General features: G+C 32.5%; 2 protein-coding genes and 1 long non-coding RNA gene across 3 annotated transcripts; 2 read left to right on the top strand and 1 right to left on the bottom strand.

The window, feature by feature from the left end:
* Positions 1–2,445: 2,445 nt before the first annotated feature.
* On the bottom strand, positions 2,446–4,778 carry LOC127642200 (uncharacterized). The gene is made up of 6 exons (XM_052124877.1): positions 4,693–4,778; positions 3,730–3,781; positions 3,544–3,612; positions 3,313–3,381; positions 3,132–3,200; positions 2,446–3,033 (listed from the first exon to the last, which is right to left on the bottom strand). The coding sequence occupies exons 1-6, from the start codon at positions 4,776–4,778 to the stop codon at positions 2,446–2,448; spliced, it is 933 nt and encodes a 310-aa protein (XP_051980837.1).
* Positions 4,779–4,968: 190 nt separating this feature from the next.
* LOC127642199 (uncharacterized) lies at positions 4,969–5,521 on the top strand. Its single transcript, XR_007970323.1, has 3 exons — positions 4,969–5,124; positions 5,202–5,371; positions 5,459–5,521. It is a non-coding gene; the product is annotated as an uncharacterized LOC127642199 (long non-coding RNA).
* A 302-nt stretch (positions 5,522–5,823) lies between these two features.
* Positions 5,824–6,945, top strand: LOC127642198 (BEN domain-containing protein 6-like). The gene is made up of 3 exons (XM_052124876.1): positions 5,824–6,302; positions 6,411–6,504; positions 6,860–6,945. Exons 1-3 carry the CDS (start codon positions 6,164–6,166, stop codon positions 6,870–6,872), a joined length of 246 nt encoding a protein of 81 aa, XP_051980836.1. The 5' UTR covers positions 5,824–6,163; the 3' UTR covers positions 6,873–6,945.
* Positions 6,946–18,645: the final 11,700 nt, after the last annotated feature.

An 18,645-nucleotide genomic window follows, 5' to 3' on the forward strand; every position in this document is an offset into this window, starting at 1 on the left:
CCCTTACAAAAATAACCTACAGGAATCCTGCAGGATTTTCATTTTTTCTGCAGGTATCCTGCAGGAATTATAAAATCCTGCAGGATTTTTCTCTTGTGCTGCACAGCAGTCCTGCAGGAAGTTTAAAATCCTACAGGATTTAAAAAAAAATCTGCAGGAATTATAAAATCCTGCAGGATTTTTCACTAGTGTAGGATGTTGCTGCATGTTTCTGTTGTATTGAAGGGCTCATTCTAAAACAAGTAGGAATGTCCTGCACATACTGCTGTGCAGCACAAGTGAAAAATCCTGCAGGATTTTATAATTCCTGCAGAAACGAAATGTTTTCTTACAGGAGTTTTTTCCTGTAAATGAAAAATAAATAAATACAAAATGAAAAATAAATATAAAAAAAACTACAGGTTTTGGATTCAGGATAGACTATATAATGACTAGAGAATAAAACTGTGATAGTTGCTGTAGTTTTAGTCATACAATTTTTATTTAATTAGATTCAAGTACATTTCGTTGAACTATTTTTTATATATTATGCTCTGTTGGCAGCAATAGAAACAATGAGTCTTAACAAATAAATGAATACAATTAAGAGTAAGAATAGATATAGGCAAAAATAAAAAATTAACCATTACTCTAAATCATTTCAAAATTATGCATTTATGCAAACATCCAAGACATTTCAACATTTAAGAGATATGAGTCTGTGTACTGTACACTTTTACATTTTATAACATTAAGATCAAAACCAGCAATTTATTTTTAATCCAACTCCCATCTATTTGGTTGGATGCAAAAAAAATTATTTGCAAGACCTGGCAGGTCCTTGAGATAGACACAGGTTGAATGTATGTCTGTGCATTTGATTAGTTCAACTGAGTCTATCCCTCTTTCTTTTAAAATGCTTGTTGCTGTTATCCCTGATTCTCTGTCTTTGCTGATGTCATTACTTGTTGTTTTCATAACATCAATGAAGGCATGACCCTCTCCTTGCGCATTACCTACATTTATAAATGATCGTATTAATGCTACAGACCCATGTTTGGTTTGAACTGCATAGTTGATTCTTTTAGATAAAGATTTTGCTCCTTTTGAATGAATTCAGCTTGCCATATACCACAGCCCTAGAATAAAAACTGAAAGCTTTATTTGCACTAAAACCTGACTCTTGAAGGAGATAAGACTCTCTTGGGGTTGGCTGTCGTACATTTGGGCATCCAAGAAACATCACGCTAGAACTACCAATACACTTTGTGACAATCTTGGTACCTCCCAACATTTTTTCAACAAAGCTTTTGCTGTGTTGTGTTTGTTCATCATTGAATACAGCAGCAATGAGTCGTGGAACATGCTGGTAAAGGTTAAACATGTTAACAATTTGCTCTGCTACAGCTTGTGTGCCATGAAAGAGTTTCTGAAGGTGTCCATTCTGGGACTCATATAAGAATGCACTGTGACTCCATAAAGGACCCCAATTTTTTACAGATGCTGCTGCATGTACAAGTATGTGGACATTATAAGACACATGACACTTTCCATACAGAGACTCAAAGCGGCCCACAAATGATTTTAAAAGGCCATCAGCTTTGTCAATGTCATGGGGGAATTGAATCTTGAAGGAGAATGTATGTGGCCTGTACTAGAAGTAGTAAATGGTCAAGATATTTTCTGGGTAAAATGCCGAACAAACAGGGAAGGCTGTAAAATAAGAAAAAAGTGTCTGTATTCGAAGCTTTCCAATATTTACGCAAAGAAATTGAACGGGGTGGTCTTGTTATACTTGCAGGTGGTTTAATGGCAAGTAACCTTCTTTCAATTTGCTCGACTTCTCTTCCAATGTACCAAGACTCTGTATGGTATTTGGAGTCAAACCATAGGGTAGTCAGCTGGCGACAAACACCAAGTAATATGCCATGCATGTAATCATATCCAAATCCAGTAACCATGTTAAAAAACATCAGCAGCATTAGAGGAGATGGACCTTTTACACCATTTATGCATGTTTCCGAATCCACAGCTTGCTGAGCATCTTTAGTGTGTTTTTGTGTGATCTTAGCTCTGGCTCCGTTGACTGCAAAGGATACACCCTTGTAAACCCATTACCCTTTTCTACAACTTCACCCTTTTGATAACACCAGTTACAACCATGCTCTCCATTAAATTGCTTGACGTTCTGTACAGCACAACGAGCCACTGAATCACAAATGCAAAGCAAACTGTAAACATGGACTACTGATTTTTCACCTTTCCACTGACAAGGTAACCCTTGGTTTTCAAGACTTCGCAATTCATTAACAAACGATTGCAGAAACGAGTTCATTTCTGGCTTTCTTGGCCCAAACCACAAACCGCCAAGAATGACATGCTTTGCCCTCAGATTAGGGGAGCTCGTTGATTGTAACTTGAAGTGGCCAGATATGAAAAGGAGAAGATTTGAAAATTGGAACACCATCAACATTCCATGACACTGAAATATTCAGCCAAATTTGGGTCATTTAGTGCATCAATAGATTTGTACATAGTGCCATCAAATATGTCTTCAACGTTTTGTGAGTTGCGCTTTGTCCTTGACCATTTGTAATTCAAAGACTGACAAAAATCTGTATTCTGAAATTTACCTCTTAATTGATCTGCAATAGATAACTTGATAAAGACAGAGCCAGATTTGATTAGGTTTTCCATGTCCCCTGGGGCACCATTGCATGAAGCACAGTGGGTGGGGATTTCATTACCAAAGAAATATTGGCAGGATGGGCAAATATACTGGACTTCAAAAGTGTCACAGTGAAAGGATTTCATGAACTTGTATAAGCTATCTGGAACGCCATTGGTTGAATCAGGACAGTGGAGATTGATAAGATCTAACAAGTCACTCAAAGCCACTTTGGATGTTGTATGCCTGAGGCTGTAGGCAAGTATAGACAGGAGAGATTCTTCATTAGTGATTTTGGCATTTGGATATATCTTTTCCTCACTGGCACACCACTCCTCTCTTTCTTCTGTGCTTCCCTCACAAACTGCACTGTGGTTTCTGACAATCTAGAAAGTAAATATTGCACTTATTACAAGCTGACACATAAAGAAGAAAAAAAAGTGTGAGGCTATAGACTAGTACATATTCTAAACTTTATTCTCACATGAGTCTGTGGAAAGTTCTCATAAGCTGTGCTAAAAACATCATCCTCATCATCAGCAGAAAAGCTTTCCTGTCAGAAATTGTGCATTTATTACACATTAAAACAAAGATATGAACACAGATATTTACAAATGTATGCAAAAAACATTGGATAAAAAGAAAAGATCAGAAATTCTTCTCACATCAGCATCTGAAAAGTTCCCATCAGCATCGCTGATGACCTCATTCTCATCATCAGTAGAAACGTTTCCCTGTGAGACATGTACAGCTATTGGACCACTATGCATGTACTATACTTTTAAATTTTTATATGTACTGGCTGAAAAAGGAACAAAGAATTGCCAACCTTATGACAATAAAGAAGCGCAATTCTAAAGAAGATTAACTTTGAAAAAAAAAAAAACTATTCTCACATGAGCATCAGGGGAGTTCCTGTTAGATTTGCTGATATTGTCACCACTGTCATCAATGGAAATGTTTTCCTATAAGTATGAAATTATAAACATACAGGAGCTAGTTAGACATGGCTTCTTGTCTAACTATGGCCATGTATTTATCACTGAAAATGGTTTTTAGGCCAACATCAAAACCTGAATTACTTCAACTATATCAGGAATAAGCCATGTCTTGTATGATCTTCTCTTTTTGCGCCTGAAGAAGAAGAAAGAGCAGAATTCTTGCTTATTTGATTAATGTCAATATGTAATTCTACAATAAGAAAACAATTGCCTAAATTACAGTTATTTGCATATTATTCTGAATTCAGCAACCTATTATATTCTGTGTCCATCGCCTTTTTGTAGCTGCTGGAACAGGTGCCTCTTCATTTAAGTACACTTTATACTCCATTTGTATCCTTCAAAAAGAAACAATAGTGTTATTTCTTTGTAAGCATAATAAAGAATATATTTTTTTGCATTATCCGAATAGCTTAAACCAAATTGTAATATGAGAACATTTTCTAAAAATTACAATAACGAATCTGGGTATTTATAAAATTGAATTAGGAACATAGGATTAATATATATATATTTTTAGAAGGCTATTTATTTTAAAGAAAATAAAAGTTGTCGCTGAAAGACTTGTGTTTTAAGGAATCTGTTGAATAAGAGTCTTTCACCCTGAAAAAGACGCTCGTGTAATTTACATAAAGAACCGGTAAATGAATCTTTCTAGAGATTCGATTCACTGAGGTGACGTGTTTCATTGACGCCCTACTCGCTACACGTAGCCGATTCACGTCATTCAACTGTCACTTTGTCTTGTGAAGGTAAGTCCGCCTTTTTATTATAATAATTGTATCGTTATAATGCTTTAAATTACTGTTCTGTTATACATTTCTAAATGAATGTGTATTTGTAACACTAAAACATATGAAAATGTTTTTTTTTTCTGTTTTTTTTTTTTTGCTGCCGGCACATTATAGGCTTATATAGCTAACGTTATACCGGCTATATCAATTTTTTTTAATAAATGACTATAAAAAAATGAGCTTTATCTATTGTTAACAAAACCCATTACTTTGTTTTGTATTTCATCACTAGTAATTGATATTATTGTACCTTTTGGTTACCTTAGAATAGAAGTAAATTATCTGCACCGGACGAGACCGTGAGAGTTGCTGGCTGGTTGCCGTTAAAGGTAACATTGTTGTCATGGATACAGTCAGTTGAAGGCAACAGATGAATGTGAATGATGAGACTTTAGAGTTTTGTACACCTTTGGATTAATATAGGCCTATATTTTATTAATGTATAAATGTATTTATGTTCAATTGTATGTAAGTAAATATGTATGCATGTAATTATTTATTTATTTATTTATTTATTTAGAAAATGAACAAAACATGGGTTCTGGTGGAATGGAGGGAGGAGCCTCCCACCTATGATATTGTCCCTAAAAAGGACATACTAAAAAAAAGTTTGAACCTGGAGATGTTGTGGATGTGGTTTATGAAGAGGAAAGTTCCCCAGCCACAGTTATAGATATTGATGGTAAAAGTTCAGCAAACAAGACTCAGTCATGATATAGAAGATATGTATTTCCTACTTGAGTATTTTTGTCCCTTTAGAGAGCAAAGAAACCCTCAGGAGGAGGATGTTCAGGCTAGAGGGGAAAAGAAAAAGTCAGCCATGTTTGCAAAATGATGCAAAAAGAGTGGCAAAGAAAAAAAAAACTTACACTCCAACTCAGTCCCCATCTCACTCATCATCTGATCAAGAGCCTCTGGTCAAACATCAAGTATACATCTTTTAAATACTTTTATTTTTCATTATGCTTTTTTAAATCACAAATATTAAGATACTAATATTGTGTGTCCATCTTTAGGTCATCCACAGAAAGGATAGTATTTTAATGCAGGAAATAAACAACATGGACAGTCAAGCTGGAGAGCCTTCAAGCCGAGAAACTTCGACTTGAGAAAGAAATTCTGAAATTAAAAAAGAAAATGAAAATCTAAGAGCACTTAATATATCTCTGCAACAAGGTTTTTTTTTCTTCATATATCTGTATTTCTGTCTATCCATCTATATATCAATTTATCTGTCAGTGTGGTAGTCTGTAAGTAATCTTTTTTCTTTTCTTTTTTTAAAGAAATTCTTCCAATGCTCAAGTCCATGAAACAGGACACTCTTACTGTTAATCAACAACCACAAAATAGTTCAAGCCAGAAGAATCCCCTGAAAAGGTGAATAAAAATATATTTGTTTGTTTATATAGCCTATATTCACGTAAAGTGTTGTGCAGAAGTCGTAGAAGCCATGTTAATTTCTTCATGTATCATTTAACTTTTGTAACTTAATACAAACTTGATTACCCCCTTGTCTATAAAACAGCTGGCACACTAAAGCAAAATATATCACTTTTTTGTAGAAGAATCTAACAAGCCTCACACTTTTGCACAGTATGTAGTCAACGTTACATGCTTTTAGATATAGTGCCCCTAACTTTTTTTCTTGACAGACACATGTGCTAGGAATTAGTCCAACTGTCCTGACAAGTTGTGGACGGGGTGGCACATCATCTTCTGCCATGGTAAAAGATCTGGCGGTGGCAGTGTTTGGGAGAGACACGTTGGCCACACATGGGCTGTCTGGAAGAGCTGGCAATGCTAACAAAGACGCTATAGCAAAGCCAGCTCTTGACCAGGACAAAGTTGTGCAGATCCTAGGTAAGTAAAATGTCCTTCTTTTTTCTTTACGCAAACATAATGTTGCAGTTACAGTGCAAAATTGTAATCATATGCTATCACATATGATAAGTAGAATTGCATTTACAGACACAGTACAGAAAAAATTTCCGGATGTTCCAAAAAAGTTCATCAGGGCAGCACTAAGAGAGAAGTTGAATGATGAGCACAAGTTACGAGTAAGGTAATCATTTGTCATACACACACACACACACACACACACACACACACACACTCATGCTCTCTCTCACACACACACACACACAGCTCATGCTCTCTCTTACACACACACACACACACACACACACACACACACACACACGCGCTCATGCTCTCTCTCACACACGCGCACACACACGCTCATGCTCTCTCACGCACACACACGCTCATGCTCTCTCTCACACACGCACACACACGCTCATGCTCTCTCACACACACATACACATGCTCTCTCTCACACACATACACATGCTCTATCTCACACACAATCACACACACACACACACTTTTTTTTAACTCTTTTCCCCCCTTTTTTTCAGGAAAACAGTGTAGAGGCTTCATTTGACTGATAGAGCAACATTTGGCTGCATGCATGTGAATTGGACTCCGCTTCTCTCTGCTCTGCAGTTTCAATAAATAAAATAAAATAAATAATTTGTAATAATACATTGTTTGTTGTGAAGTTATGTCCCCTGCATGAATCCAGCAGAAGACAACTTGCAAAGTCCTGCATAATTGCATATATATCCTGCACAACAGTCCTACAGGAAGTTTGAAAATTATATTTTAAAACCCTGCAGGGATATAATTCCTGCAGGATATAATTCCTGCATGTTTTCCTTCATAAAATTCCTGCAGGTATTCCTACAGGAAAATGAGCTGAAAATCCTGTAGGAAATCTGCATAATATTCCTGCAGGATTCCTGTAGGTTATTTTTGTAAGGGCGTACACTTCCGCTTAACAGTTTCAAACAGTAAATGAAATTAAAACTTTTAATGTTTATTTATATGACAGAGATTGGTCCTCTCTATATCTGAAATGAGTATAAAAGGGGAAACTTGATAAAATACTAATAAATATTACAAAATGTAGTCATATTAGTAATTGACACATAACATGTCGATGAATTCACTATTTTAGATTTAAGTGCTTTAAAGGTAAATTTACTTATTTTTAGTTTATCTCTATTTTTAATCGCATTTTGCCTTTAATGTTTACTTTTTATCATGGTGTGACATTAATGTTGAAAGTATAACGTTTTGCATTATTTTACATGATTTTTCATGAGTTGAAACTGCTGGAAATTTAATGTGAAGTACCCAAATGTAAACACGTTTATTCACATATAAACACTTATTTACATATAAACACACTTTTATTAACATAAACACATTGATTCACATATAAACACTTTTATTAACATAAACACACTGATTCACATATAAACACTTTTATTAACATAAACACATTGATTCACATATAAACACTTATTTACATATAAACACACTTTTATTAACATAAACACAATGATTCACATATAAACACTTATTTACATATAAACACACTTTTATTAACATAAACACATTGATTCACATATAAACACTTTTATTAACATAAACACAATGATTCACATATAAACACTTTTATTAACATAAACACATTGATTCACATATAAACACTTTTATTAACATAAACACAATGATTCACATATAAACACTTTTATTAACATAAACACATTGATTCACATATACACACTTATTTACATATAAACACACTTTTATTAACATAAACACATTGATTCACATATAAACACTTTTATTAACATAAACACAATGATTCACATATAAACACTTTTATTAACATATAAACACATTGATTCACATATAAACACTTTTATTAACATAAACACAATGATTCACATATAAACACTTATTTACATATAAACACACTTTTATTAACATAAACACATTGATTCACATATAAACACTTTTATTAACATAAACACAATGATTCACATATAAACACTTTTATTAACATAAACACATTGATTCACATATAAACACTTTTATTAACATAAACACAATGATTCACATATAAACACTTATTTACATATAAACACATTTATTCACATATAAACACTTTTATTAACATATAAACACATTGATTCACATATAAACACATTGATTCACATATAAACACCTTTATTAACATAAACACAATGATTCACATATAAACACTTTTATTAACATATAAACACAATGATTCACATATAAACACTTTTATTAACATAAACACAATGATTCACATATAAACACTTTTATTAACATAAACACAATGATTCACATATAAACACTTTTATTAACATAAACACAATGATTCACATATAAACACTTTTATTAACATAAACACATTGATTCACATATAAACACTTTTATTAACATAAACACAATGATTCACATATAAACACTTTTATTAACATAAACACAATGATTCACATATAAACACTTTTATTAACATAAACACACTGATTCACATATAAACACTTTTATTAACATAAACACATTGATTCACATATAAACACTTTTATTAACATAAACACAATGATTCACATATAAACACTTTTATTAACATATAAACACAATGATTCACATATAAACACTTTTATTAACATAAACACATTGATTCACATATAAACACTTTTATTAACATAAACACAATGATTCACATATAAACACTCATTAGTCAAATAACCACATTGATTCACATATAAACACTCATTAGTCAAATAACCACATTGATTCACATATAAACACTTTTATTAACATAAACACATTGATTCACATATAAACACTCATTAGTCAAATAACCACATTGATTCACATATAAACACTCATTAGTCAAATAACCACATTGATTCACATGTAAACGTATTTACACATTAACACAATTATTCACATATAAACACATTGATTCACATATAAACACTCATTAGTCAAATAACCACATTGATTCACATATAAACACTCATTAGTCAAATAACCACATTGATTCACATGTAAACGTATTTACACATTAACACAATTATTCACATATAAACACATTGATTCACATATAAACACTCATTATTGAATAAACACATTGATTCACATATAAACACATTGATTCACATATAAACACATTTATTCACATATAAACACATTGATTCACATATAAACACATTTATTCACATATAAACACTCATTAGTCAAATAACCACAATGATTCACATATAAACACTCATTAGTCAAATAACCACATTGATTCACATATAAACACTCATTAGTCAAATAACCACAATGATTCACATATAAACACTCATTAGTCAAATAACCACATTGATTCACATGTAAACGTATTTACACAGTAACACAATTATTCACATATAAACACATTGATTCACATATAAACACTTTTATTAACATATAAACACATTGATTCACATATAAACACTTTTATTAATATAAACACATTGATTCACATATAAACACTTTTATTAACATAAACACATTGATTCACATATAAACACATTTATTAACATAAACACAATGATTCACATATAAACACTTTTATTAACATATAAACACATTGATTCACATATAAACACTTTTATTAACATATAAACACAATGATTCACATATAAACACTCATTAGTGAATAACCACATTGATTCACATGTAAGCGTATTTACACATTAACACAATTATTCACATATAAACACTTTTATTAACATAAACACAATGATTACATACAAACACTATTAGTGAATAACCACATTATTAAACACATTTATTAACATAAACACAATGATTCACATATAAACACTTTTATTAACATAAACACAATGATTCACTTATAAACACTTTTATTAACATAAACACAATGATTCACATATAAACACTTTTATTAATATAAACACATTGATTCACATATAAACACTTTTATTAACATAAACACATTGATTCACATATAAACACATTGATTCACATATAAACACTTTTATTAACATAAACACATTGATTCACATATAAACACTTTTATTAACATAAACACATTGATTCACATATAAACACATTGATTCACATATAAACACTTTTATTAACATAAACACATTGATTCACATATAAACACATTGATTCACATATAAACACTCATTAGTCAACATAAACACAATGATTCACATATAAACACTCATTAGTCAACATAACCACAATGATTCACTTATAAACACTTTTATTAACATAAACACAATGATTCACATATAAACACTTTTATTAATATAAACACATTGATTCACATATAAACACTTTTATTAACATAAACACATTGATTCACATATAAACACTTTTATTAACATAAACACAATGATTCACATATAAACACTTTTATTAACATAAACACAATGATTCACATATAAACACTCATTAGTCAAATAACCACATTGATTCACATATAAACACTTTTATTAACATAAACACAATGATTCACATATAAACACTTTTATTAATATAAACACACTGATTCACATATAAACACTTTTATTAACATAAACACAATGATTCACATATAAACACTTTTATTAACATAAACACAATGATTCACATATAAACACTTTTATTAACATAAACACAATGATTCACATATAAACACTTTTATTAACATAAACACAATGATTCACATATAAACACTTTTATTAACATAAACACAATGATTCACATATAAACACTTTTATTAACATATAAACACATTGATTCACATATAAACACTTTTATTAACATATAAACACATTGATTCACATATAAACACTTTTAACAAACACAATGATTCACATATAAACACTTTTATTAACATAAACACAATGATTCACATATAAACACTTTTATTAACATAAACACAATGATTCACATATAAACACTTTTATTAACATAAACACAATGATTCACATATAAACACTTTTATTAACATAAACACAATGATTCACATATAAACACTTTTATTAACATAAACACAATGATTCACATATAAACACTTTTATTAACATAAACACAATGATTCACATATAAACACTTTTATTAACATAAACACAATGATTCACATATAAACACTTTTATAACATAAACACATTGATTCACATATAAACACTTTTATTAACATATAAACACATTGATTCACATATAAACACTTTTATTAATATAAACACATTGATTCACATATAAACACTTTTATTAACATAAACACATTGATTCACATATAAACACATTTATTAACATAAACACAATGATTCACATATAAACACTTTTATTAACATATAAACACATTGATTCACATATAAACACTTTTATTAACATATAAACACAATGATTCACATATAAACACTCATTAGTGAATAACCACATTGATTCACATGTAAACGTATTTACACATTAACACAATTATTCACATATAAACACTTTTATTAACATAAACACAATGATTCACATATAAACACTTTTATTAACATAAACACAATGATTCACATATAAACACTTTTATTAACATAAACACAATGATTCACATATAAACACTTTTATTAATATAAACGCATTGATTCACATATAAACACTTTTATTAACATATAAACACATTGATTCACATATAAACACTTTTATTAACATATAAACACAATGATTCACATATAAACACTCATTAGTGAATAACCACATTGATTCACATATAAACGTATTTACACATTAACACAATTATTCACATATAAACACTTTTATTAACATATAAACACAATGATTCACATATAAACACTTTTATTAACATATAAACACATTGATTCACATATAAACACTTTTATTAACATATAAACACAATGATTCACATATAAACACTCATTAGTGAATAACCACATTGATTCACATATAAACGTATTTACACATTAACACAATTATTCACATATAAACACTTTTATTAACATAAACACAATGATTCACATACAAACACTAATTAGTGAATAACCACATTGATTCACATATAAACACATTTATTCACATATAAACACTTTTATTAACATAAACACAATGATTCACATATAAACACTTTTATTAACATAAACACAATGATTCACATATAAACACTTTTATTAATATAAACACATTGATTCACATATAAACACTTTTATTAACATATAAACACATTGATTCACATATAAACACTCATTAGTGAATAACCACATTGATTCACATATAAACGTATTTACACATTAACACAATTATTCACATATAAACACTTTTATTAACATAAACACACTGATTCACATATAAACACTTTTATTAATATAAACACATTGATTCACATATAAACACTTTTATTAACATAAACACAATGATTCACATATAAACACTTTTATTAACATAAACACAATGATTCACATATAAACACTTTTATTAACATAAACACAATGATTCACATATAAACACTTTTATTAACATAAACACATTGATTCACATATAAACACTTTTATTAACATAAACACAATGATTCACATATAAACACTTTTATTAACATAAACACAATGATTCACATATAAACACTTTTATTAACATAAACACAATGATTCACATATAAACACTTTTATTAACATAAACACAATGATTCACATATAAACACTTTTATTAACATATAAACATATTGATTCACATATAAACACTTTTATTAACATATAAACACAATGATTCACATATAAACACTCATTAGTGAATAACCACATTGATTCACATATAAACGTATTTACACATTAACACAATTATTCACATATAAACACTTTTATTAACATAAACACAATGATTCACATACAAACACTAATTAGTGAATAACCACATTGATTCACATATAAACACATTTATTCACATATAAACACTTTTATTAACATAAACACAATGATTCACATATAAACACTTTTATTAACATAAACACAATGATTCACATATAAACACTTTTATTAATATAAACACATTGATTCACATATAAACACTTTTATTAACATATAAACACATTGATTCACATATAAACACTCATTAGTGAATAACCACATTGATTCACATATAAACGCGTATTTACACATTAACACAATTATTCACATATAAACACTTTTATTAACATAAACACAATGATTCACATATAAACACTTTTATTAACATAAACACAATGATTCACATATAAACACTTTTTATTAACATAAACACAATGATTCACATATAAACACTTTTATTAACATAAACACAATGATTCACATATAAACACTTTTATTAACATAAACACAATGATTCACATATAAACACTTTTATTAATATAAACACATTGATTCACATATAAACACTTTTATTAACATATAAACACATTGATTCACATATAAACACTTCTATTAACATATAAACACAATGATTCACATATAAACACTCATTAGTGAATAACCACATTGATTCACATATAAACGTATTTACACATTAACACAATTATTCACATATAAACACTTTTATTAACATATAAACACATTGATTCACATATAAACACCTTTATTAACATAAACACAATGATTCACATATAAACACTTTTATTAACATAAACACAATGATTCACATATAAACACTTTTATTAACATAAACACAATGATTCACATATAAACACTTTTATTAACATATAAACACATTGATTCACATATAAACACTTTTATTAACATATAAACACAATGATTCACATATAAACACTCATTAGTGAATAACCACATTGATTCACATATAAACGTATTTACACATTAACACAATTATTCACATATAAACACTTTTATTAACATAAACACAATGATTCACATACAAACACTAATTAGTGAATAACCACATTGATTCACATATAAACACATTTATTCACATATAAACACATTGATTCACATATAAACACTTTTATTAACATATAAACACATTGATTCACATATAAACACTTTTATTAACATAAACACATTGATTCACATATAAACACTTTTATTAACATAAACACAATGATTCACATATAAACACTTTTATTAACATATAAACACATTGATTCACATATAAACACTCATTAGTGAATAACCACATTGATTCACATGTAAACGTATTTACACATTAACACAATTATTCACATATAAACACATTGATTCACATATAAACACTCATTTACATATTCAAAGTCAAAGTCAAAGTAAATTATTCACATATAAACACATATAACCACATATAAACACATTTATTCACATATAAACACATATTAACACATTTATTCACATATAAACACATATATCCACATATAAACACATATTAACACATTTATTCACATATAACCACATATTAACACATTTAATCACATATAAACACATATATCCACATATAAACACATTTATTCACATATAAACACATATATCCACATATAAACACATATTAACACATTTATTCACATATAACCACATATTAACACATTTAATCACATATAAACACATATATCCACATATAAACACATTTATTCACATATAACCACATATTAACACATTTAATCACATATAAACACATATATCCACATATAAACACATTTATTCACATATAACCACATATTAACACATTTAATCACATATAAACACATATATCCACATATAAACACATTTATTCACATATAAACACATATTAACACATTTATTCACATATAAACACATATATCCACATATAAACACATGTATTCACATATAAACACATTTATTCACATATAACCACATATTAACACATTTAATCACATATAAACACATATATCCACATATAAACACATTTATTCACATATAAACACATATATCCACATATAAACACATATTAACACATTTATTCACATATAACCACATATTAACACATTTAATCACATATAAACACATTTAATCACATATAAACACATATATCCACATATAAACACATTTATTCACATATAACCACATATTAACACATTTAATCACATATTAACACATTTAATCACATATAAACACATATATCCACATATAAACACATTTATTCACATATAAACACATATTAACACATTTATTCACATATAACCACATATTAACACATTTAATCACATATAAACACATATATCCACATATAAACACATATTAACACATTTATTCACATATAAACACATATTAACACATTTATTCACATATAAACACATTTATTCACATATAACCACATATTAACACATTTATTCACATATAAACACATTTATTCACATATAAACACATATTAACACATTTATTCACATATTGACACATTTATTCACATATAACCACATATTAACACATTTAATCACATATAAACACATATATCCACATATAAACACATATTAACACATTTATTCACATATAAACACATATTAACACATTTATTCACATATAAACACATATAAACACATTTATTCACATATAACCACATATTAACACATTTAATCACATATAAACACATATATCCACATATAAACACATTTATTCACATATAACGTATCGGTTACCTAACGTAACCTCGGTTCTCTCTAGATGAGGGAACGAGTATTGCGTAAGCTAGCTTACGCTACGGGAAAGATTCATCTTTTCTGAGATATTGAAGCCAAAAAATTATCCTTAATTTTTGTATCCATTGTCAACGCAGTGCGGCAGCTGCAGACCTTGAGCGGGCTAGCTAGCGAGCTCATAGGTTGCTCTGCGGCAACTGCTGCAGCCTATAGACGAGCTTGGGCGAACTTCGCATCCAATGAGAGGCGTCCGGCGCTCACTGCATCAAAGCCCGCCAAAAGGGCGTGACTAGAGTGCATATAAGCGTAGTTCGTAGGCTGGAACCCTGGTTTTCATTGACTGAAGCGAAAAAGTCGCTCATGGCGCGAAAGCACGGCCGGCTACGCAATACTCGTTCCCTCATCTAGAGAGAACCGAGGTTACGTTAGGTAACCGATACGTTCTCTTACGAGAGGTTCTCTCGTATTGCGTAAGCTAGCTTACGCTCACGGGAACCCATTGTCAACGCCGTCGCGCCAAGCATCCACTGTATAAGCCCCAGGGAATTAAGGGGGGACCCGGGAGCCCTTATGAGTGGGGAAATAATATTTGGCCGGCAAGAATGCGGGTCATTGATTGTGTAATACATAAGCACATAGTAGGACGGGAGCGACAGAGCGGCGGTGCCGGTCTGTGTGGAATGTGTCCCATCAGTGCAGCTCACCAGGGGAGCTGTAGCGTATTAAACCGCTAGTAGTTTTGCCTGCAGAGCGGGCACTTCCATATTGTAAAATCTGACAAAGGTGGAGGGGAAGTCCATCCCGCTGCCACACATATGTCGTGAATGGAAATTCCGCTGGACCATGCCCACGAGGATGCCATGCCTCTAGTGGAGTGAGCCCTAATGCCCAACGGGCATGGCAGGTCTTTTGACGCGTATGCAGCAGCAATAGCGTCCACTATCCATCTAGATAGTGTCTGTTTCGAGGCGGCGAGACCTTTGGTGCGCCCTCCGAACGAAACGAAAAGCTGCTCGGAGCGTCTGAAAGCAGCGGAGCGTGCAGTATACAATCTCAGTGCTCTGACCGGGCAAAGGAGATTGGCGTCGCGTTCGCTATCCGGTGCTGGCAGCGCCGATAGGGAAATGACCTGTGCTCTGAAAGGAGTACCGATCACCTTGGGAACATAGCCGTGTCTAGGCTTTAAAATGACCTTGGAGTCACTTGGTCCAAACTCAAGACACGCAGCGCTGACAGACAGCGCGTGAAGGTCTCCCACACGTTTGACTGATGACAGGGCAGTCAGAAAAGCGGTTTTGAGTGAAAGGTATTTCAAATCCACGGATTGAAGTGGTTCGAAAGGGGGCTTTCATAGTTTCGAGAACTATAGAAAGATCCCAGATAGGAACCGATGGGGGCGCGGGGGTTCATCCTTCTAGCTCCCCTGAGGAAGCGGATGACCAGCTCGCTTTTACCCCATGACTGGCCGTGCAGGGGTTCAGCTGAACGCCGCAACGGCCGCCACATACACTTTGAGCGTGGATGGGGATCTGCCCTCATCCAGCAGCTCTTGTAGAAATACTGAGCAGCGACGACACCCCACATGTCCGTGGGTCCAGGTCTCTGTCGGTGCACCATTTTGAGAACACAGACCATTTTGACGCATAGAGTCTTCTCGTGGAAGGGGCTCTAGCGTGTATGATGGTGTTTATTACTCCTTCTGGCAGAGCGACGGGTAGTCGTTGATCACCCACGCATGCAGCGCCCAGCCTCTGGGTGGGGATGCCAGATTGTGCCGCCGAGCTTGAGAGAGGAGATCTGCTCTCACTGGGATGGGCCACGGCGCTGTCAGTGACAGCTGCGTAAGCTCCGGGAACCATGTCTGATTCTCCCAACGCGGGGCTATGAGGAGCACCGAGTGACGCGTTTCCCTGATCCTCTGCATTACCTGTGGCAATAGCGAGACGGGAGGGAAGGCGTAAAGCGGGCGTCTGGGCCAGTCCTGGGCCAGCGGCGTCCTCGCTTTCGAGAAAAATACTGGGCAGTGAGAGTTCTCTTTGGACGCAAAGAGGTCTATCTCTGCTCTGCCGAATAGGTGCCATAACGTCTGGACTGTTTGAGCGTGCAGGGACCATTCCCCTGGGGGAATATTGTCTCTGGACAGTCTGTCCGGGCCGTCGTTCAGGTGGCCTGGCACGCGCGTCGCCCTCAGCGAGCGCAGGTGGCACTGGGACCAACTCAGTATGCGTTTTGTCAGATGGAAGAGGTTCCTGGATCTGACACCGCCCTGACGGTTTAGGTAGGATACCACAGATCTGTTGTCCGAACGGACCAGGACGTGGTGACCCTGAATGACCGGGAGAAAGCGCACGAGCGCGCACTCGACCGCTATCATTTCCAGACAATTTATGTGAAGGAGCTTTTCCTGAACTGACCATAGGCCGAAAACCGGAGAGCCCTCGCAGACCGCGCCCCAACCCGTGTTGGACGCGTCTGTCGAGATGACTTTTCGGTGAGATACAGCTCCCATTGTCACTCCCGCTGATACCATTCGGCCACTGTCCAGGGCTGCAGAGCTGATATGCAGGTCTGAGTCACCTTGATGGGCTGGCGGCCTGTGGCCCAAGCCCGGCGAGACGCGCGGGTGTTTAGCCAATGCTGAAGCGGGCGCATGTGCAGTAAACCCAGCTGAAGTACTGCTGCGGCTGAGGCCATGTAACCTAGCACTCTCTGGAATTTCTTCAGAGG

The sequence above is a fragment of the Xyrauchen texanus genome, unplaced genomic scaffold (assembly GCF_025860055.1).
Source record: "Xyrauchen texanus isolate HMW12.3.18 unplaced genomic scaffold, RBS_HiC_50CHRs HiC_scaffold_492, whole genome shotgun sequence".
Lineage (NCBI taxonomy): Eukaryota > Metazoa > Chordata > Actinopteri > Cypriniformes > Catostomidae > Xyrauchen > Xyrauchen texanus.

Bases quoted from the DNA above. Each gene is read 5' to 3' on its own strand.
- LOC127642200 (XM_052124877.1), bottom strand. From the start codon at position 4,778: ATGTTACCTTTAACGGCAACCAGCCAGCAACTCTCACGGTCTCGTCCG. The intron at 3,382-3,543 runs GTGAGAATAGTT...CATGTCTCACAG, and splicing joins GGAACTCCCCTGATGCTCAT to GGAAACGTTTCTACTGATGA. The intron at 3,034-3,131 runs GTGAGAATAAAG...TTTACTTTCTAG, and splicing joins AGAACTTTCCACAGACTCAT to ATTGTCAGAAACCACAGTGC.
- LOC127642198 (XM_052124876.1), top strand. From the start codon at position 6,164: ATGGTAAAAGATCTGGCGGTGGCAGTGTTTGGGAGAGACACGTTGGCC. The intron at 6,303-6,410 runs GTAAGTAAAATG...TTGCATTTACAG, and splicing joins CAAAGTTGTGCAGATCCTAG to ACACAGTACAGAAAAAATTT.